This window comes from Uloborus diversus, chromosome 2, assembly GCF_026930045.1.
Source record: "Uloborus diversus isolate 005 chromosome 2, Udiv.v.3.1, whole genome shotgun sequence".
NCBI classification, from domain to species: domain Eukaryota; kingdom Metazoa; phylum Arthropoda; class Arachnida; order Araneae; family Uloboridae; genus Uloborus; species Uloborus diversus.
In genome coordinates this window covers 121,301,230-121,323,593 of record NC_072732.1, presented here as the reverse complement: position 1 = coordinate 121,323,593, position 22,364 = coordinate 121,301,230, and the positions used below count along the sequence as shown (strand labels likewise).

At 32.2% G+C, this 22,364-nt stretch overlaps 1 protein-coding gene across 1 annotated transcript in view; it reads right to left on the bottom strand.

The window, feature by feature from the left end:
- LOC129216514 (potassium voltage-gated channel subfamily H member 8-like) overlaps positions 1-22,364 on the bottom strand; it is a 105,328-nt gene that overhangs the window by 44,526 nt on the left and 38,438 nt on the right. Inside the window, exons 3-8 of the mRNA XM_054850729.1 lie at positions 12,666-12,803; positions 10,686-10,822; positions 8,972-9,209; positions 6,059-6,219; positions 4,083-4,287; positions 2,238-2,423 (exon numbers count right to left, since the gene is read on the bottom strand). Of these exons, the coding sequence (XP_054706704.1) occupies positions 2,238-2,423; positions 4,083-4,287; positions 6,059-6,219; positions 8,972-9,209; positions 10,686-10,822; positions 12,666-12,803 (1,065 nt within the window). The remainder of the gene's footprint in view (positions 1-2,237; positions 2,424-4,082; positions 4,288-6,058; positions 6,220-8,971; positions 9,210-10,685; positions 10,823-12,665; positions 12,804-22,364) is intronic.

Sequence of the window (22,364 nt, the reverse complement as noted above, 5' to 3'; positions counted from 1 at the left end):
TTTCCTTTAGAATCCTAAGCGGACCACATACGATAGACATAATACTCCCACAACGATTATTATTAGGTGAAATGAGATGAATCCAAAATTTATCTTAAGTAAAGTTAACTACATCTATAACAATGACACATATTAATTATCACTAGCTCTTCGTGGTATTTTCACATAACAATCGCCCGTTGTATTTTCAAAATTTATCTTAAGTAAAGTTAACTACATCTATAACAATCACACATATTAATTACCACTAGCTCTTCGTGGTATTTTCACATAACAATCGCCCGTTGTATTTTCACATATAAATTGCTCTTGGATCATGAAAAACCAGGGAAAATTAATATTGGGTCTGGGGGCGAAAGTTAACGCACATACCTTTTTGGATTCCTCTAACTTCACCTAATATAATTGCTGTGAAAATGTTATTTGTATTGTATTAGTCGATTAGGATTCGAAGGGGTACAAAGTGGGCCTCAGAAGTGAAAAGGTTGAGAACTACTGGCCTAAACCACTTAATTCTCTAGTTTCGGTTTATTATATTCACAGTGATTCAAAAAGATGGACACAATTTCAAATTGCTATGTTTCCTGCACTATACATTGTACTTGAATCCTGTAAATTACATGGGATTATACATGCATGGAAGTTTACATGTGTTTAACATGCTCTCCTCCGGCTACACAGACAACATCTAGTAAATAGTAGCCCAATTCATCCCACACTCGATGACAAATGGCTTGCATCACTGAGTTCACCGTCTCTGTGATATGGTTTCATAAGTCATTCAGATGTGTGAAATGTGTTACGTAAACAGCATCTATTACGAAATAGCAGGATGTGAAAATAGAGAACTTCGGTGACCAGAAATAAAGTACCAAGTGCTTACAACTGATACAGCTTGTAATTTAATAGCAACTGCCGGTTGCAATTGATGCGGTTAGTATTTCAATAGCAATTATCGATTAGTACATTGTACAATTGATGCAGTTAGTAATGCAATCACAACCGTTGATTACAACTAATGAAGTTAGTAATTCAATAACACCTGATGCTACAGCTCAATACGGTTAAGGAGTACTCTAGTGGTTGTATTCAAAACTTTACAGCATCCTCTTTCAAATACACCAGACATAATTTAAGTTAAACGCATACTACAAGAAATGTAACAGTTTGATTTTGTATTCATATTTTTAAATCACTCTGTATTATTTATGTATTTGATTTATTCTGTGGTAAGAAACATCTATGCAAATATAATTACGAATTACGAAATGCATATATTTCAGCTACGCTACTCACAAAGTTAGCTAGATAAAACTAAACTAATTTTTTCAAGATGCAATCGTAATACAAAGCTGTGCAAAAAAAAAAAGGAAATATATTTCTTAAATATTAAAGGTGTGGAATGCAATTCAAACGTACAAAATGTTCAAAGAAATACTGCTTTCTTTTTTTATTTTAAAAATGTTCATTTTATGGTCCTGAAAGTATTAATGTAAGGTTTTATTATGTGATGATAAAATTGAATAATATTGTGTACTAAAGTTATTCGGTAAAATGTGTTACAATTTAAAGTAAAAATTGTTTCATCCTGTAAGCATTGACTAGAAAGCAAAACAATATATCAAGCAATGATTGACGAGTTGAAGTATTTAATGCAATATGGCAAAAAATATGATATGAAAATAACTACTCGAATCTATTGACTGCGCATTTGAAACTAAGGTCTAATTTTACTTTTTCTTTAAAGACTAGGCTTTAGATTTATTGTCTTTTTTTGGGGGGGGGGGCTGGGGGGTTGGGGTCATGTAACAGTAGCATGCAACGTGATTGAAAACCATAAGAAAACATGATTTCTTGCTTCAGATTGTAAGTAGAAATCGCCAAATTAAATTTACAGAAGGTGAGCTATGCCTTGCGCAAGTATTTGTAGAACTGCGGGCTGCGGGTGCAATCCTAAGTAATAACGTGAAGCTTTAGATCTTATAGCCTAAAACTAAAACGTAACTTGAACAAATAACTTATTTACTTTTTAAGAGGATTAATCCGCAAAAAACAAATTTCTATTTTATTGCTAATATTTAAAAGCACTATAAACATTTATGATTTGAAAATTAAGAACATATTGTAAAAATTTTCATCAAACCCTAAAGTTTAATAAAATTAGTGAGAGTTAACATGAAAATGTACATAAATACTGTTTCTACTAAATATGATAAAGGAATAAAAGTTCTACAAACCTCCAACTAGCATTATAAGTATGGAGAAAACTTTTTCAGCATTCGTGTTTGCAGAAACATTTCCGAAACCAACACTGGTTAGGCTAGTGGTAGTAAAGTATAAGGCTGTAATGTAAGTAGTAGTAGTATCCGTGGTGATATTTGTTTGGTTCACGCCTAGTTTTATTGCCAGTTGATGGAGCCAACCTGTAAAAAATGCCAGTTTTCAATTCAGCACAGAACACAATGCATGATCTTTATCTCGACAACTTATTACAGATATCGTCATGCATGAAATGTTTCTTTTTGTACCTACAAATGACATACACGACTGAAACCATCTTTTTGAGAAGAACAAAGAAAACGTCAAAAGAACAATGAAATTAATGGAGCAGTTTGAACAATGTTTGTCTCTTATCACTACTCAAAGGAAACAAGAGTTAAGGATTATTACTGCGCTTACGAAGTGGCGTAAAAACTACAAAGCATCGTAAGAGTATTTTGGATAGGGTAATGGCACCAGTAACAAACATGCTTAAGACCTCGCTCTCAGGTTAACTCAATTTTCTGAGCCTTTTAATGTATTAAGACTTTTAAAACTATTTTTCTCTCATGCAACTACACCTTATCTGACGTTTGGCTGCTTCTGGATCCTCTGAATTATTTAATTCTATTTTTGTTTGCTCAATTTCGAAAAAAGGTCCAACTCCCAGTAACACACACCGACAATTCTGATGATACCCAGTAATAGACAGGATAAGGAAAGGATAAGTAATGGACAGAGAATTACCCTTTTCGCTTCAAAATGTGCAAAAGTTCTTCTATTTTTAGATCTAAAACCTCATTAAATTCAAATGAACATGAAACACCGGCAGATCTCGTGGTGGCTGTTCATAGCCTTCCATCACTGCCTTGTTAATACCAACTGGATCTTAAAATTCACTCTGATAACACTAGATGGTTGCACCGTATTCATGGATCGCATCAACATTAGTTTTACTCGTCTAAAATTCTTGTTATTTAAATCCTAACTTACGACTGTTTGTTACTGAACCCTTGTTTGTTACTGGTGCCGTTATCCTATAAGATTAAAGAAGTGCTGTTTTCAAAGCATCGTGAGTGCCTGAAATCGTAAAAGAAATGCTTCACAACTTAAAATGAAAACAAAAAGAATCCTCCTTTAGCTTAAAAAGATACTTTTAAAATATTTGGTTTCTTCAAAGTAAAAAACAAAAAGGAAACAAAGAATTGCACGTAGTGCAGGGAAATCAACGAACATAATACAACGAACGTCAAGGAACCTCAAATTTTGTTCCAATGGAATTCAAATATCGTAATAGCAATTAGATCGGCATAAAAAATGTGTTTCGTTGAAACGGAAATTTTGTTGTCTTGTTATTTGTTTTTTTTTTTTTTTTAAATTCCTAAGTATATAATTACGTTCCTTGCCGCCCACCTTGTCTAGTGGTCAGAGGAGTCTGACTGCGATGAGACGGTCTCGGATTCGAATCCCGGCTCGGGCATGGATGTACTTTCTCTCTCCTGTCCTTGTCCTTTCTTTGCGTGAACGCGTTGTTGTGCTATGAATGGTTGCCTACTCTATAAACGGGTTCTTATGGCATGTGTGTACTGTGGAAGTAGGACTTCACACCAAATTATGGTACAGTTGGAAAAGTTAAGCAGCGCACTCCTAATTGCCAGCCTAGCTAGCACAAGACAACAACAACATGTAAGTTTCTTGTTACACACTTTTATTAGTTTTCTTCACCGAACACGCTGATCAGGATTTTTAGAACACCCTGTTCTAGCGAAACAGCATGTGACAAGACTTGATTTATATCGCGTAAGCTTGGTAAGAGAACTTACCAACGTCCCAATCTGGAGGGTTGGCTTTGATTTCCGCCTCTGCTATGACGTACCAGATGCATGCCATCCAGTGGGCTAAGAGAGAGAACATGAGCATGAGGAGGGTGAGGATGATCGCGCTGTATTGCGAGTACCGATCCATTTTTTGAAGAAGGCGAGCAAGGCGAAGCAGTCTCGTGAGTTTAGGGAGGTGCATCAAAGTACTCTGAAAAGACGGAAACTTTACTTTACAGGTACAATAAGTTAATAATGAATATGACAGTAAAAATGTGGCCCTGGTAGTCAGATTGGTAGCGCGTTTTACTCGTAACGGGAGCGTTTTGGGTTTGGAATCAGCCTGTCAAAGATTAGTCAAAGAAAGTGTTCGTTAATGGTGACTGGGGCAAGTTAAATATGTTGTTGGATGTCGCTTCGATCTGTCGTGCATTGTTTGAGCTAAATACGACTTTCACTTTTTACTCCCCGATGACCACTTGTCTTAGTGTGCCATAGATTTTAGACAGTCACTGCTAAAACGAGATATGACAGTTTGCTCCTGTTTGCTGCAACGGAGGGTCAATAAAATTCTTGTTTCATAAGATAGAAGAAAATTTATATTTGTGAAGTTTAATTTATATCGGAAGCCTTAATGGATAGCTTCTTTTTACAGTGAATTACTTCTTTGGAATGCCGCACTTTAAACTTCAAACTTATCTAAAGCAAAATAATAATTTACAAAAAAGTATTGATGCTGATTTTTATTTATAAAACTACATAACTCTTCATTTGAAAGCGATAAGTGAATATTTCTCATTTCTGGGAAATGACATGTTTGTCCTTAAGTATACTTTCAATAAGAGTTGCTCAAAGTCATGAAATAAATTAAGATATAATGAAACATATGAGAAATGATAAGGTTAAGGGGAAAAATGAACACCAATATTAAGTGCGTTTCCGGAGGCACACTTTAAATACTATTTTCTTAAACTCACAAAACATATAAATCCATCTGCAATGAAAACGCTGGGAAAACAGCGTTTTCGTTTAGTCTTTATTTATTTATTGATGAAGTTCAGGGGAAAAAAAATGAGTGTGCCTATTAAGTGTATTTCTAACAAATGACATGATCGTCTTTAAGAGCTCTTTCAATACAAGTTTCTTGAGTTAATGAAATGAATAAATTAAGCCGTAATTGAAGCGGCTGAAAAATAGTTAAGATTCAAGAAAAATTCAGTTTTTCGCTTTTTTCTACTTTTTTTGCTTACTTTGAAGTAAAATCAGATTTTAAAGTACCTTCTACTGTTTAAAATATGATTACTTATGAACTTTACAGAAGGCACTTTCCAATCAAACAAGTTCGATTATATTTTGACTTGTTGACAAGCATAATATTTAGAGCTGTAATTAGTTACAAGAATGTTTTCTAATTGCATCAAATAAAACATCGTCGAAGTTTAAGGCGGTATCTCTTTCGTCTATTATGATGAAGCAGTATATTTTTTCATCTATTTGTGAGGCAGTATCTTTTTCAACTATAATGATGAAACAGTATCTTTTTTCGTCTATTAGTGAGGCAGTACCTTTTTCGACTATTATGATGAAGCAGTATCTTTTTCCATCTGATATGACACGATTGATTGCAAACTACAAAACACGTGATCATGTTGCATATCTACCAAGATAATTGTTAAAGTCTATTTAATTTCTGTGCAAATTTAGCCTCCCCTCCAAAAAAAGAACATTAATATACATGATAATTCTCTAAGTCATGTTGTGTTAGAAGTTGTATCTAAATTACTATATATTTAGATGCTGGGAATGCGTGAAAGATTGTTCAACGAATTACTGGGGATGAAGCGAAAATCTGGCAAAACAAAAAGTCAAACCATATACTCTTTCATACCATTATTTTTACCTGTTGAACTAAATGCCTAAAAAAAATTGGTAATAGCAAAAAGGTTTTCTATTTCACAAATATCAAAAACGTTATATCTTACCCTACTATAAAGACTAATAGCATAAAGGAGATCAAAAGGTAAGGCAGCGAGGAGATCAACAATGAACCATCCCTTGACATAGTTGATGGCGATGGATTTGGGTTTGGCGACAACTTCTCCTTTCTTGTTTACATACGTTGTACGAAAATTTAGAATAATATCTGTAAAAAAATGTACAGTTAAAAGTGTACGGGTAAAATATTGTAAAAAGCATGTAATGGAGAATGAACTCTTCAAAAAACCATTGTTAAACTAATTGATACACTATTAATATTTTAATAGTTCATGAAAATATAAAACAGAAATATATCACTGTATTTAAAGTAATAAAGTGACTTTTTTAAAAGAAAGAAATGAAGAAGCAGCATATGTATATTCTGTAGCAACGTATATTCTGTAGTTAACTAAATGCTCTAATGTCAATATATTTCAGAATTTATCATGTAGGCTATTCTAGGAAATTTAATCCATTTAATGTGCATAATAAATGCTTGATAAAATTACTTTAGAAGAAAGATTTTTTGAAGTTTCAAAAGTAAAACTTGCTGGTGTCGTTTCCTATTGTTTTCGAAATCAAATCTAAAATTTGTTTTTGCAGAAGCAGGCAAAGCGCTACATAAAACGGGTTTCTAAAAATATTGAAATCAATTAAATATTAATTACTTAAAATAACACACACACACTCACACAATCATATATATTGGTTAGTAAACCTCATTTAAAAATGTAGTAAATACATGCATATTCTTAGGAAGAATTACGTACAAATTACGGAAAATATTAGATTATTCATTACTGTTTTGTTAAAGAGCTACAGAACTGCAGAAGCTAAATTCAACGTGTAGCAAAATCAAAGTTACAATGGAATGTGACATCAAGCTTCGTTATAAAGTAAAAAAAGGAAATTGAAAAAAATTTCAGAGTAATTGACCGGACGAACATCCAGTTCTAGAGTATTCTTTTCTTGGCATTTTGATGCAGACTTCGTAATTACCCTCTAAGTGTTAATTTATGTTGTGAAGTCTGAACTTAAACTCTGAAACTTTCTTCGTTGACGTTCTAGAAACTTGAAGAATTCGATGAAGATGTGGAGCCATTTCCTTTTGAGGCAATGAGAAACAGCGGTGTGCCAGTAGGCTTTTTGCGTTTTGAGTGAATGCATAAAATTTTCAAACTCTAGGTAAGTTCTTATTGAAAAGTTTTTCTAAATCGCGCTGTATTAGCAGATACTACTACCATAGCACATGAGAGTTTCTTCCACCATTTGGTATTAATTAGCATTTAATTTTGGAAACTGAGAACATTTGATTCCAGATACTTCATGGAATCTTTCAAGCTTCAGAAACAACTACATATATAATTAGTTTTTTTTCGCAGAGGACATCACATCACACCCGAGGGTCCCCTGTTCCTATCACAGTAGCGACTTGCCCAGATTAGGGACCCTTTCGCAGAGGACAGAAGTTAATACAAATAACCAACTACACTTTAAGAGATACTGAAGAAAATGCAATAGTTTGTCTGAAACAAGATAATACGAGTGTTGATCCAGCAATCAGGTTTCCTTTAGTTTTATAAATAGACAAAACTGTTTACTCTCTTATAAATTTACATCGTTGGAAAAAAGAAACTTTGCTCTACTTTTGTGCAACAATACCATCTTTTTCTACGCATTTTTAAAGACGACGCTTCAATTTCTGTATACCAACGTCACAGAACTCGTGGCCAACATTTTGAGGAAACGTTTCATGTCTCTATTGATTTTGTCCTCGCCCCGGAAAAGTTCGCTTCCTAAGTGTTCCTCAAACTTGAGGCACAAGTGATAATCACTAGGCTCGAGGTCCGAACTGAAAGGTGGGTGGAGCATGACAGTCCGGACTTCAAGGTGGGTGAAGCATGACAGTCCGAACTTCAAGGCGAGGGGAGCATAAAGGGCTGTTCACTTATCGACCGGCTGTCCCGTTCATCCCGTTTTTTGTCGTGACGGACTGCCGACGAAAGCAGAGTAACATTCACATACGGTCGCCGTACATCAATCACGTGACGGTATTTACCCGCCAGAGAAAAGAGCGCGCTGCTTGGCGGAAACCAATGAAATTCTATTCTACTTTTGACGGCCGTCAGATATCAAGGTTCTTCTGATCGAAATCGGTCCCGTCCAAGATGGCTTGCTGTCATGGCAACCAGCAAGGAAAACCAGTTTTGGGAGGAAAAAAAACGTGATGGACGGAACGGACGACCGATATGTGAACAGAAGGTGGGTGGAGCATGACAAGCGACTCAAAGTCTGATGGTTTTCCACTCCGTTCTTCACCGTGGACTTCCTTCTGACGGCCAATAAATTCTCTGCATCACTTTCGGACCTGTTGAATGGACATGCACTTGTAGCCATACACCTCTGTCAGCAGACGATAAATATAAACGGGTGAAGTCCCTTTGAAGTTCAAAAAGTGAATTACAGAACAAATCAACAATGGGAACCTAAATCTTTGACAGCTGCTGAGTCAAGCTGGGGGAGACACAAGAAGGGGAACAGCCGTGCTCAGAGTTGTTGCCGGATTTCACCTAGCACCGTTTCTCATGCTGCTGGAGCTTTTTGGGAAACATTATCGTAAAATTTCATTAGAAGTTGAGGATTTAGTTTAATACTGGACCAAAAAATATTAGTAAAAAGTAGTGGTTTCAATACACTACGTTCATTAAATATATTACATCTAGAGATGATTTTTTCACAATTTAGTGACTTAAGAAGTTTTCTGATGTGAAATGTGATAAAGTAGGCTGTTATAGATACCCTATAAAACAAGTGTAATTTCTTTTTATGCGAAAAAGAACATATTGACCTTAATGTGTAGAAACTTAAAACCATTAATCGAATCATGCTAGCTTATAGTTCAAGGTTTCAAGGCTTACCTATGATAAAAATAGACTCCATAATCACATCTGTGATGATTGTCTTGTTGAACAAAGGAGTCTCATTGGGATCCTGAAAGGTGGCATTGTATGGCACAACGAATGCAACGTAGAATGTTCCGATTAGGATCAACCAATCCCAGCACGTCTTAAACACTCCGTAATGAGACAAGATGAAACGAGACTTCTTAATGGCTGCTGCTTTGTATTCAGGCAAAGCCGCTGTGTGTAGGAGATTCTACAACAGCAAAGATAAAAGCAAATAAGTAGAGAAAAATGCAATTAGTTTGAGGCGAAGCTGAAAGCACATTTTACATCACATTAAAGAGGCTAGAATAAAGAGAAAGTTTACGCATAATCGTCACGTATAAAGAAGGATTTGCAGCATAGCTTTTATCTGGACAAATTGAATCAAGCCAGTGGCGAATAGTTACACTTTCCTTTTCTTTAACAGCCACAAGGGAAGTCATTCAATGGATTTCCTTCCTTATTTATTATTCGTGTTTTCATTGTTTAATCAAGACGTTGCGAGCTCAAAAATGTAGGGCTGAATTGGAGCATTTGCATGTCTTTTCACTTATTTTTAAAATGCATTTAAAAAGACAAATTGGAACATACTGTGTGTCGTATACTAATGTAAAGTAACATATCTCAAAATATTCCGAGCTGTGTTAGCTATAAATGAAAAGTGAAAACAGAGACCACGTATTTTGTTATATTTGCAATTGAAAACGACAACATTGTGACTAAATGGACGTCATTGGACGATTTTTAAAAATGCATGCTGCACATCAACTATTAATTAAATTATAAACTTAAAACCTAACATTAAAATACTAGTGCAAGTAACATTTAAACATATAGCAAATTGTTACTGCGCAGAATTATCCTCAAACATCGATTTTTTCTACGCTGTCATGCGTTTTAAATCGTGGTTAACATTGGCTATGATTTCACCAAGAATGCAACTTCAATAAAATAACTGCATCAAAAGAAATAAATATTAATTTTTTGTAGTTACATCATATTTTAACAAAAATATTATAATAAGAAATGACAGGCAAACAGATTATTGCACACTCAGACAAAATAAACTCAAAAAAGTATAATCTCGTCTTCTTCGGAGTACGTATTCAACTTCCCTTGCAAAGGTCACAACGTACAGCCGACCATGTGTATTACGAGAACACAGGAACACATGCGTGCAGATTTAGACTCTTTTTCCTTTCTAAATGTATCGAAAAGTACTAATAATTTGAATATATTAAGACATTTTCAATTTTGCGATTTCAAGAAAGCAAATTGCTCTAACTCAAAAATTACTATAAAAGCAAAAACAATGCAATTTCATTAGGCTATTACTATTCAATGAAGAAATTTTTAACTTGTAATAAAAAGTACGAATAATCAAATAAATATCTTAAATCTTCATCAGATAAACTAATCCTTCTTGTTTGACAAATTTCTGTCCTGTTATAAGATCCCTTATGGTCACAACCTTTATTAAACAAGCCTATAACACGCTTAAATATAGTTGATTTCATAAATTAATACAGAAATATCTTAAACGGTTTTAAAACAGTTTTGTAAAAATTGCGTTTACATTCATTAATTGCTACCCGATAACGTTTTGCTGCAATAAATTGCGCAACATCTTAGAGTGAAGCTTTTGCCTTTCCGTTTTTTTTTTTTTTTAAATTATGATGTAACTTACATTGTTTAGTTTAAGCTTTGATTTCATCTTGTCCTGTCTATAGTTCCCATACAGTTGGTACAATACAGCCCTACTTCTTCTCCGTTGGTAATGGTTGCTTGGTAAGCACCCTTCAACTTCCAGCTGGTTCTCGATCTCTGAGGAGAAAAAAAATAAGAAAATGTTTAAACCACGCAATTTATACATACTAAATCAATAACAATTTAAATGAAAAAAGTTTTTAGCCATTTTCAGATAATGGGAAACATAAAGAATGTGTACATGCATTCCATGTGAGAGGTAAGAACTAGGTAGAGTGCAGTAGATTGGATTAGTAATTTCAAATAAATGTAAAGTGCACCTTTTTGTCCCCTTATCTATTTCAAAGTTGCATGTCAGTAAAGTTGTTTTAAATTTGAAAAAAAAAAATCCAAGTAGACTATATCGACTTTTTTTTTTTAACAGAAAGCAGAATATAATTTAAAATCATTTTTAATAAGATAATTATATAAGGAATTTCATTTTTGGGTCGTAATTTTTTTTTATACATTTTTCATTCATCTGTTTGAAAAGACAACTGCGAAAGTTTTACTCAAAGAGCTGACATTATTTTGAATTATTTTAAATTTCTTTCGGTTTCGTTGAATATTCTAAAATTCAAAATAATCTTGGTAAACACAATAGACGGAAGTAAACAAAAGAGAGTAAAATTGCTAACTATGATATCAAACAGATAAAATAGAAAACCGGTATTACAAAAAATAATAGCAATAGCAAAACTTTCAATGCAATAGGTTTTTAATTTACTAAATATAAGTGAGTAACTTTTTGTATTTTTTTTAGGTTGAAAAAGAACACATTTTCAATTTTTATTAATGTCTTCTATATCAAGTTGGTGACTTAGACGCTAATAATTTCGAACAATAAAACTGTATTTAAAAAAAAATGTTTGGTTTACATAAAGTGACGTTGAGCGGTATGTTTTCTATCAAACATTGCTTTAGCACAGTGGTTCCACACTCTTTTTGGCCATGACCCTTTCCCAAAAGTGTGGAAATCCTACTACGGAGATATATTACTCGGATTACTTAAAACATCAGTTCATTTCATGCAGTATAACCCTAAAAGATATTTATTTGATTCAAAAAAGCATTCAAACAGCATGTAAAAATAAAAGATAAAGAAAAAAAATGGTAACGTAAGAGAGGTTTGAAAGTAAAAGCAATTCCTAATTCATTCCTAATTTGCACCTTGAAAAAACGCAAATGACCCCTGGTGAAGCATACACCCCACGTTGGGAAATACTGCTTTAACATCACGTCATAAACTGTTTCTCTATAGTATTTTTCCATATTTTCAATTTATTGTATAAAAAAATATTCTTGTATACATACATTGAAATTCTGGAAAGTTGTATCATGCTTCAGCCGTATAAGTTTGAATTTGATTACAAAATTTTGTCAGTAGATTGTGAAGTTGTTTCACTAAAAATAACATTACAAAAGAAGCGCTTTTATACCTTTGCATATCAGCTAGATTTATACGACCCACTAAAAGCTTAGAAGCTATTATTATTACAAAAAATGTGCAATCATGCATATAATTTAGTCTCATCCGGAGCGAAGAAACTAAGAATTTCGTCATCATAAGCTTAATATCATCTCACTGACGCATGCCACTTGTCCATTTGCATCATCAAAATAATTTATTATTATCACAGTTGTTTAAAAACATCAGTTTTTACAATCAGTTTCGGTAGGCTACGACCAAAGCCTTAATTTAAGAGGCCAATTTACACGATCAATTTTGGTTCGCTATACCAAACTCGGACATTTTTGACGTTCTAAATAAATCCAGGAATTGAGCAGTTTGATAGCTCATTGTCGGACTGGATTTAATCAGCAACAAGCTGGCCAGATCGGACAGGTGTTTAAGATGCGAATTTCAAACTTTAATTGAGAAACATCCTTTTACTGAATCATAAGTAAATCAGAGACTTACCATTTTCTTCCCCTTCCTCATCGATTTCCATTTCAGCCGTTTTCGTTTTAGTGATGTCTTTGTGAGAGGCAAGAAACAAGACCACTTCGTGCTTTTCATTTTTGATGGGAACTATGTCCAGAAGACACCAGAAGGGACCTGGAGCTGAAGGGGGAAAAAAACATTTTTTAACCAACTCTCTAATTAAAAGTACAGTACAACCTTTTTTATCCGAACTAACTGGGATCAAATGCAATCCGTACAATCGAAAATCCGGAATTGTTCGCATAGTTTGTTAAATAATTAACAAATCCTTAAATGAGCAAATTCACGATTAAAGCAAAACATGTTTTGGAACAAAAATGCGAGCGTTTTCTTACAAGATTGTTTTTTACATTATTTCTTCACAAAGAAGTGGTGGACTGTCTTTCTGTTCCAACACATGTGACTTTTAAATGAAACGTGGTCAATCAAACGCTTTATCGTTACAGTACTGCCCATACTTGGTACAGTACCCAAACTTGGGACATTTTGCCAAATTTAGTTTTGAGGGCTGATACACCTGTTGGTACTTCACCAGTAAGAAATAAATGGTGTTACAGAACAATTAAATTGTTATCTTGACAGGCTACGTGAGTTTAACTTTGATGTATCAGTTTTACGTGTTATTTTTATGATTTTGAAAATTTCGAAAAAAAAATGCGATTTTTAACTACAGAAATAATTTTGTTTACCTATCCTAACTGAGCAGTATTAGTTTTTAAATTTGTTTCACAGTTCATCTCGTCTATGTACCTGTGCTTTATTTGGACAGATTCATTTCCCCCCAACTAATTCAATTGAACTTATTTATTCATAAATTTGAGAAATTGCAAATACGCTCCAAACTTGTGACTTAGTTCCGATTGAGGATACTTAGACATAAAATGTGTCGATGAGGAATATGGAAAAATTCAAGTGTATCAAAAAAACGTATAGATTCAAAGTTTTATAAATTCAGGGCTAATCTGATGGCAATAAAAGTGTCATACTTAAACAGGACAGAACATAACAGTTGTCATAGCTTAAAATTTTTGAATCTATTGCTGAGCAAAAGACGTTTTGCCAAAATGTAACATATATCAGTTCTAGTAATAAAAATGAGTCTCAAAGTATAGATGAGGCTAATTTACTTGTCATGAATTTAACGTATTATGAAAGAATGAAAATGAATATGAAAAGATGTGAAATAAGTAACATGGAGAGCTAAAAAAAAGCCTTGTTAATGATTATTTGGGTTCACCAATTGCTTTTCTACTTCCAAATATGTAGGGAAAAGCAGAAATATTACACTCAAAAAATTTAAGAAGGCTAGGAAGACATTCATTGTTTTCAGGGACAAATCTGCTTTCTGAAATCATTGAAAGTTTACCAGATCATATTATTTATATCCATGTAATGATTTTCTTTTTCTTTATTGGGTTGTAAAATGAACTTCTTTAAAATGATAGTTGATGTTCCAAACTGTTATCTATTGCTGAATACATGAAAGAAAGATCAATAATGAGTGCCCCAAGTTAGGGAGGGTGATCCTTTACTTGGGACAAAGAACATTTTTTTGAGCAATCACGATTGCTTATTGTTCTCATTTGACCGTCTTTGATGTTCCGTGCCTTTTTCAACCACCACCGCCACCTGCAGGCGCGGCTCTGTCCTCCGGTAGCCGCTCCTGGTCGGTGGCGTCCATGTCCTAGATACACGCACGCTCATACACATACGCACTCACACACATACACACACGCCAACGTGCATACACACAGATTTACGCACACACAAAAGCCTACACATACACAACTAATTCACACGTCTCCGTTCAACAGGAAGGTAGACTTGGAGGGACAAGAGCCGTGTCTAGAAACAAGTGAGTAGAGTAATAAACCAATGAGTAGGGTCCTGTCGCAACTCGTGATTGCGAAAAACATAATTTGAATTCAAAATTTAAGAATTCAAATTAATTATTTTTTGTTTTATCTTTAAAGAGACATATCTACACATCTATACTTTTTCTTGAGGTGAAGTACTAAGGCACATCCTAAAAATAGAATTCTTCGTTCGAATGGAAAACACATGATTAATATGCTACTTACGGGAAAACTTCAAAACTGTCCCAAGTATGTGCACTTGACTGTAATCAAAGCTAGTTTTTTTTTAAAAATTACTGCTTATAAAAAGATAATATGAATGTGCATGCAGCGAAAAATGTAATGTACGCCAAAAACATTTGCGTATCGTTAAAGATCGAAATGTTTTTTTTTTTAATGTACCTGTGTATTAAGTGTAATGTTCTAAATCATTTTTTGATTTAGGAACAAATGAATAACTTAGAATTTCTAAATAGTAGCTTACCATAACAAAAAGGATTTCTAAATGAATTTAGGATGAAATATTAAGTCGTTTAATTGTGCTATGTTATGAATAGAGCTTAGTTCATGGATCATTTTACACGTGTACTTCGAAGTTTCCTACATTTTTCAGTTTCATAAAAGAAAAAAAAAGAGAACGATTTGAGCCGACACATTAATTATCATGAACATTTTCTATGTGTTTTACTCTTGAGAAGTATTTAAAAGACACTCTCAAAATAAAATGAAATTCTATAAAGGAAAATTGCTTTTAAGAGCAATTTAATTCAATAATTGATGAAGCTGATTATTTACTCATTCTTAATCATTATTTCCTTTCGTTATCATATTTTTCTATTTATTTTAATTATTTAATTACGATACTTAGGCTAAGCTTCAACTAAATTTCAGAAGTATATCTTTTATGCTTTTATTTGCAAAATGGTAATTTGACGACCTACTCATACAGCAAGGTCGTTGTTATTTCTTAAAGCAAAATTAAGTGTATCCTACTTTAAAAGCTTTCCTAACTAAACTTTATTTGCAAAAAGCATTTTTTTAAACCATTAATTCGCAACACATTAAGACATTGAACCAATGCTTGGTTTTTAGTTTTAATATAGGCATTTTGTACATGTGTATTATCAAAATAGCTTTATATTATTATGGTCATTTAAAGCATTAGTTTTTTTAAAAATCAGTTTTGATGAGCCACGGCCAAAGTCACAATTTTAGAAGCCTAAGAGGCGTAATTACGACGCAAATTTTGGATCGTTATTTCAAATAGCATTATATTCACACAAGTATTTCATAAACATTTTCATAACAATGACGTAAAACTAATAAGTCCTAACCTCTTGAAAGTTTTTTTACTAGTTTTTTTCTTGAAGATTTTTCATTTTAACCGTTCTAATTGGCTTAGAAATTTCTATCGAATTTGCCTTAGTATTAAAAAAAAGAAGGCGTTACAATGTCATGCATACGAGAATTTTGTTTTATTCCCAAAACAGTCCCCAAACTCGTGACGTAGAAATTTGGCTATAAAATGGAAAACAAAAAGGAGAAGAAAAGGGGCGAAAAATTGAATTAAAAATAAAAATAAAAAAATTGTCGTGAGGTGCACAACCCCACTGTTCTGACGATAGAAAACGAAATGCGGATCAGAAGGACTTCGGGTCGACTGGGAAGGTCAAAGCACATACTGTGGCATTTATTTGGAGGGGGGGGGGGGGGGATTTTAACGTTTTTGAGAAAACCACTTTTCTTCAAAAATGCAGAACAATAAAAATTAAGCAAAATTATCACAAAAGGCCGTACACAAATGAATATCGCTGAGACTTCGTTTTTATATTCTTTAAACGTTAGTTACAGATGTTCTAAGAACCTTAGGAAATTCAAACCAAGTTCATTCTGAGAAAAGAATCAGACTTTTCGAATATTATAAATATTTAGAGCGGAGGATTTTTTTTTTTACCCTACCCCCTCCCAGTTAGGGGCATCATATGATCGATTAAAATTGAAAAAAAAAAGCAAATTTTGATAAAAGGGGAGAGGGGACGCGTTTTTGCGAGCAGCTACGCGCAGTACATAAAAGGTTTCGCTTCCCTCCTGCTATATTTAGTACTAAAAAATAGGAAGGACGATGATTTATATGTATCGTGTAACTATAGGATTGTATAAGGTAACCTGTGAAAATATAATTGCAAATTTTCTTCAATAAAAATGTTGGTAGCGTAAATTCTACACTAGAATAATACTGATTTACGTAATTTTAGCATTTCTTAATTAGTTATTTTAAAAACTTTTTTTTTTTTTGCTCAACGCTCAAAAATAATAAAAAGATAAAACATGTTGCTTTAGACGGCAATGGTGAGGTTCCACAATACAAATGTTGATAATAATATATTCGTCTACGATTCTCCAAATAAAAAGAAAAATTGAAAACAGTTTAGAAGATGCTATGAGTTAAAGTTCAAAAGCATAGTAAATTTCAAGATTCTCACTCAAAATGTAATTAAGGAATTCAATAAAGAACGAATCGGTTCTTTACTAATTGATTTGCCAGTTGTCTTTTGACGGCATCGCACTGGTTTTTAATTTTCTTCACCAAGTACTTCTGAATGAAAATAAAAAAACGCTCGGATTTAAAGGATTTCTTTCAAAAAAAAAAAATAACTTTCATTCATAGAATAAGTTAACCTGTTTTAATCGTTTCCAACAGCAAAAGCACATAAGGTTGTTATCAATGTCCACGAGCCTGATTTATCTAACATTTATAGCATATATCTCGGCATTCCGATCATTAAATAATGACATAATGACTCCAAGAGATGGTGAAGCCATTATCTACAATAAATGTGGCAAATATGTTGATAGCAATAAGTATGATGGGCATCACGGTTTTGCTCGAACAGCATCTGCGTTAACGATATCTCCATTTCATTTTGGTTTTACGGAAACACAAATTTACTCGGAGATTCCGTTTTTTTTTTTGGAACTTTTTTAAGCTTTGGGTGATACACAAGTTGCATAGAAAATATTATTTTCCTTTCTAAAAGTAGCTTAACTTGCCAAATAATTTTCTTTTAGATTAGGCGATATAAGTACTAATTAATGTATCAAAAAATATTGCGAACGACAGATTTTCTCCTGCTTGAAATAGCATCAGCTTAAATTAAGACAAAAAGTACGTGATCATTTAAAAAATAACCACAGACGTGTATCTCATCTCTTTAAAGTATTTATTTTAAACATGAAGGCTGAAATTTTTCAAGGGCCTTCCACCACATTCAATGTGTAAATAAATGTGTGCTTGTATATATTTGAAAATCTGACTCAGAAAGTGAGCAAATTCACTTGAGCTAATTTTTGATTTATTTATTTTCAAAAATATGATATTTGCTGAAAATAAAAAAAATCGGGGAGAAAAAAGCATTGTTGCATTTTAGTAGTAGCATACTAAAGATTTAAAACTTGATCTTCGTCATATGCAGAAACATCTCGAAACATTCATGGAAAAAAAGTTTTTCATAGCTAACAATTGTCTATTTTTATTCAAAAATATGACATTTGCTCATTTATTTAAATATTTAATTTAAAGCAGGGGGAAAAAAGAAAATTGTTACATTATTTTAGTACCATACCGGAGGTCTAAAGTTTTGTCTTCGCCAATCATATAAGTAAACATCACGAAAATTCATGCAAGGAAAGTTTTTCACAACAAACAAATGTTTATTTGTATTAAAAAAAACACGGTATTTCCTGGGGGTTTTTTTTTAAGCGAAAGAAATAAAAAGAACATTGCTACATTTTAGTACCTTACTAGAGATCTTAAATTTTATCTTTGACGTTCACATAAAGAAACATCACAAAAATTCTTTTCAGGAATGTTTTTCACAGAAAACAATTAATTATTTGTATTCAAAAATATAGTACTTGCTGGACGTTCCAAAAAAAAAAGTTATATTTTAGCACTACACTAAAGATCTAAAAATTTCTTTATCAATCATATAAAGAAACATTAAGAAAACTCCCGATAAAGAAAGTTCTTTGCAGCTAATAATTATTTTTTGATGCAGCAGAATCACGCAAAGCATGAAATATTCGAAACTAAATTTCGTCATTATCACTCCGCTCATATAATCTATTTGCTTTCCAAGCGATCAATACTACATCTTTTTCTTTTTGCTGCGCATTCTTTTATTCCAATAAAAAAAAAACAGTTCAAACAGGAGAAAAACGAAAATCTGATAAAACTATTGATTGAAACGAATAAATGATAACGGATGAATGAGATTCTGTGTTCGTACGAAATATAATTCTTTAGTTAAAACACGTTTACGCATGACTGTTAAATGATTAACCAAATATATACTTGAATATATGTATTTTATATTTACATTTTTGTGTCTAACAAAGTAATTTTTTTTTCCGTATTTCAGGTTAGTAAATTCAGTTACGTAAATTCGTTTACTTTTAATTAAAATGAATAATCAGAACCGGGTTAGAATTAAAAAGAAAAAAAAAATTCTACATTGCCGGCAAACTCTGAATTAGGTAAGTATTATCTGATATTAAACTCTTTATTTTTAAGTTCGAAATAAGTGCGAAAAAGAATGTTGTATCATAAAAATAGCTGCATGTATACTACAGATTTCTGAATGTTTTCTTACAAAATTATGTTTTACATTTAAAAATGGGTTTTATTAAACGCTTGTTGAAAGATAGTGAAAATGCTTTCATTTCTAATCTTCACTCGAATGTATTTAGTTATTTATACGTAACAATCGATTCGTTTTTTAATGTCAAGAGATATTTTTTAACTTTCCAATGAATTCCGATTTTTGCCATATTATATTTAATTCACTCCTCTTTTTGCAATTCTTTCTGAAAAAATATAAAAGTGTCTCTATTTTTAATGGTCTCAGTATCAATAGGGATGATATTTAAATAAAAACGCACTTTCGAAAAAAAAAAAAAGGTGAAATCGATTTCACTTTTTCTTTTGAAGAAATTATGAAAACCAGGGGTTTTCACGGCATTCGAAATGAAGCTGATTAGTATAGGTAATAGCTGAAGCATTGATAAGTTCGTATAACAAAAAGTCATTCACATAACATTTAATTTTACTACGCGTAGCTTTAATTTCATACATAGTACTTTTAAACACAAGCCCAAGAACAAAATACAAATTTATTTGGGATAATCTAGAATACAATACGTGGATAAAAACTGAACTAAAAGTCACAACAAGACGGTAATCTCAAAAATATTCACATATGATCCCATAATTGAGCACATTTTTCATTTTCGTTTAACATTTTGAATATTTACGCCTCCCCTGAAATTCTTATCCCCCCCCCCTGCTCTCGGTTGAGAACACCTCATGCAATCATTACTTTAATATTTAGCATTTTACTACGATTTCTATCGATTCGTTTTAGGTCATAAAATTAAAGAAATATATGTAAGATTTACAATTAGCGAAAACATTTACTTTCCTTTTTTATTGTTACTTTCCCTTTTAATTTCCAAAAGTATTCTAAATTTTTGAAATTCTTTTATCCATTAAGCGGAGAAATGTCCACCGTTTTAACAACTGAACAACAATTCGTTGAGGAATTATTTTTTAATAAGTCAATAATATTTTTGCTGAGATTTTTAAAGATTTGTAAAGTAAACATTCCGTGCAATAAACTGATGACAGCCTGGTTATTGCCCTTGTTTTGGACTCATCATTCTGGAACAGTCAGTAACTGAGCTGGAGGCAGATGTTCTCTCATTGAAGCAAAAACTGCCAACAAACTGGTTGCTAAAATTGATTTGGCACCCTGGTGAAAGTCCACGAGCAATGATGCGGTTCAAATTGAAAATGAAGGTAAAAGCATGAATAATTGTCAGTAAGTTACCATAGATAAAGCTTTTCGGCGATAACTTACTGCTTATATAAATATTTTGACTCATAATAGATATACCCGAACTATAAAATTTTTCTTTCAAAAAATTATTTACGAGGTGTATAATTTAGTTGAAAATGTATTTAAATGAAAAAAAAGAGACTCTCTGTTTCGGAAATATTAAATGCTCTAATGTCTAAATGAGTGAAATAAAATGGAATCTGAAAATGTGTTCAACTTCATTATGCAACATTCCTCCTTATTACCACTAATTTATTACACTCGTTTACAGTACACTCGGATTAATAATGACAGAATTATCACTTTGAAACGTAAGTTTATTTGAGTTTGTAACTGTTTAATAGAGTGTATCGACAAAACCTTTTTTGGAAATTCAAAATTTTAAGTTGGTAAAAAGTTGCCCTTACAGGCCCACATAAACCACAAAAATTATTATTCAAATTAAAAAATGTTTAGGTTTGCCGTTAAATTTTATAATTTTCCACAAAAAATTCCTTTCCTCTATAATTTTTAATTTTTCCCCCCCAAAATGACTGATGTAAACAATGAAGTTGAACATTATTGTTCAAAAAATGTTTGGCATTTTTGCAAATATTTAGGTCTTTCGCATAGCACTCAAAAATAAAGATTTTTCAATGTTAAGGTAAATTTTTCATTTTGGTCTGTTATTTACTTTTATTTTGAATATTTTTTACTTGAGTACTTTGAAAGTCCAAACTCTGGCATATATAGAGCTTAACCACTGAATATTAACATTCAGCATACCATAGAAATTGGTAGAAGACCGAATATTTCTGATAAATCACCGATGAATGTTGAAAGTCAACATTCTCCAATATCGGTCTTTCGCGGTATAACATATGCGTGTTCTTTCAAACACACATTAACAAATAGATTTTATCCAATAATTTATTACTATTCTTTCAGAAATGATAATTCTCAAAAAACCCTACTAAATAATGTCGAATCTATCTATATATCTATCTATATCTATATATCCATCTATATATCTATCTATATATCTATCTATATATCTATCTATCTATCTATCTATATAACTCTCTCTCTATATATTTATATATATATTTTTGCTTTGATAAATAGATAACAGTACATTATTCATCAGTTGTAACTTTTACTTTATTCACCCATGATTTCTGAAAACTATTTTTTGTCTCACAGAATGTTGAAAATGTTGTTGATAACCTAATTTGTATGTTAAATTTCTGGTGTCCTTAAGAAGTTAATTTATTTTACTTTTTCCGAATGATTATCAACATAACTTTTGATTCAAAGCAACGATCTAAATAGCTTCTATTTTTAAACTAACCCTGCCGTTTCTCAAATTAATTCATACTGTCAGAAAATCAGAATTAATTACTTAAAGAACTTCTTTTAAGGCGAAAAATATGATGCATTTAGTGCCTGTTAATTGAAATGTTTATCATTCGCTTCATTTTGTTTTCATTTTAAATATAATTTTTCCTTTCTAAATATGTTTTTTCTTTTTGTAAACGGATTTTCTGCATCACATTTCATTACAGACTTTTATATTTTCACTTTTTTTTTCGTTGATTTCTCGTTAATGAACTTCATTTTCGAAACATGAAATAATGGTTATTGCAAGTGCTCTTCGTTTAATAAAGAAATTAGTTTTCCTTCATGAATCGATGTTCTGGTGATTTTTTCCTAGTTAAATGCAGCGTATTACGTTGCAAACTTGTCATTATTAGTTTGCGTAAAGATAACGTTTAAACTGCATTTTTCTAAATTGTCTCTGTAATAAAAATCGTCGTCAAATCAGCTCTTTAAAAATATTTATGTACATTAAATCTTATTTCAAAGTTCTTCTCACCATGGCATTAAAAACAGCTAAATGGAGCCTGAAAACGTTTTAACTTTCCAGTAATACATATTATTTT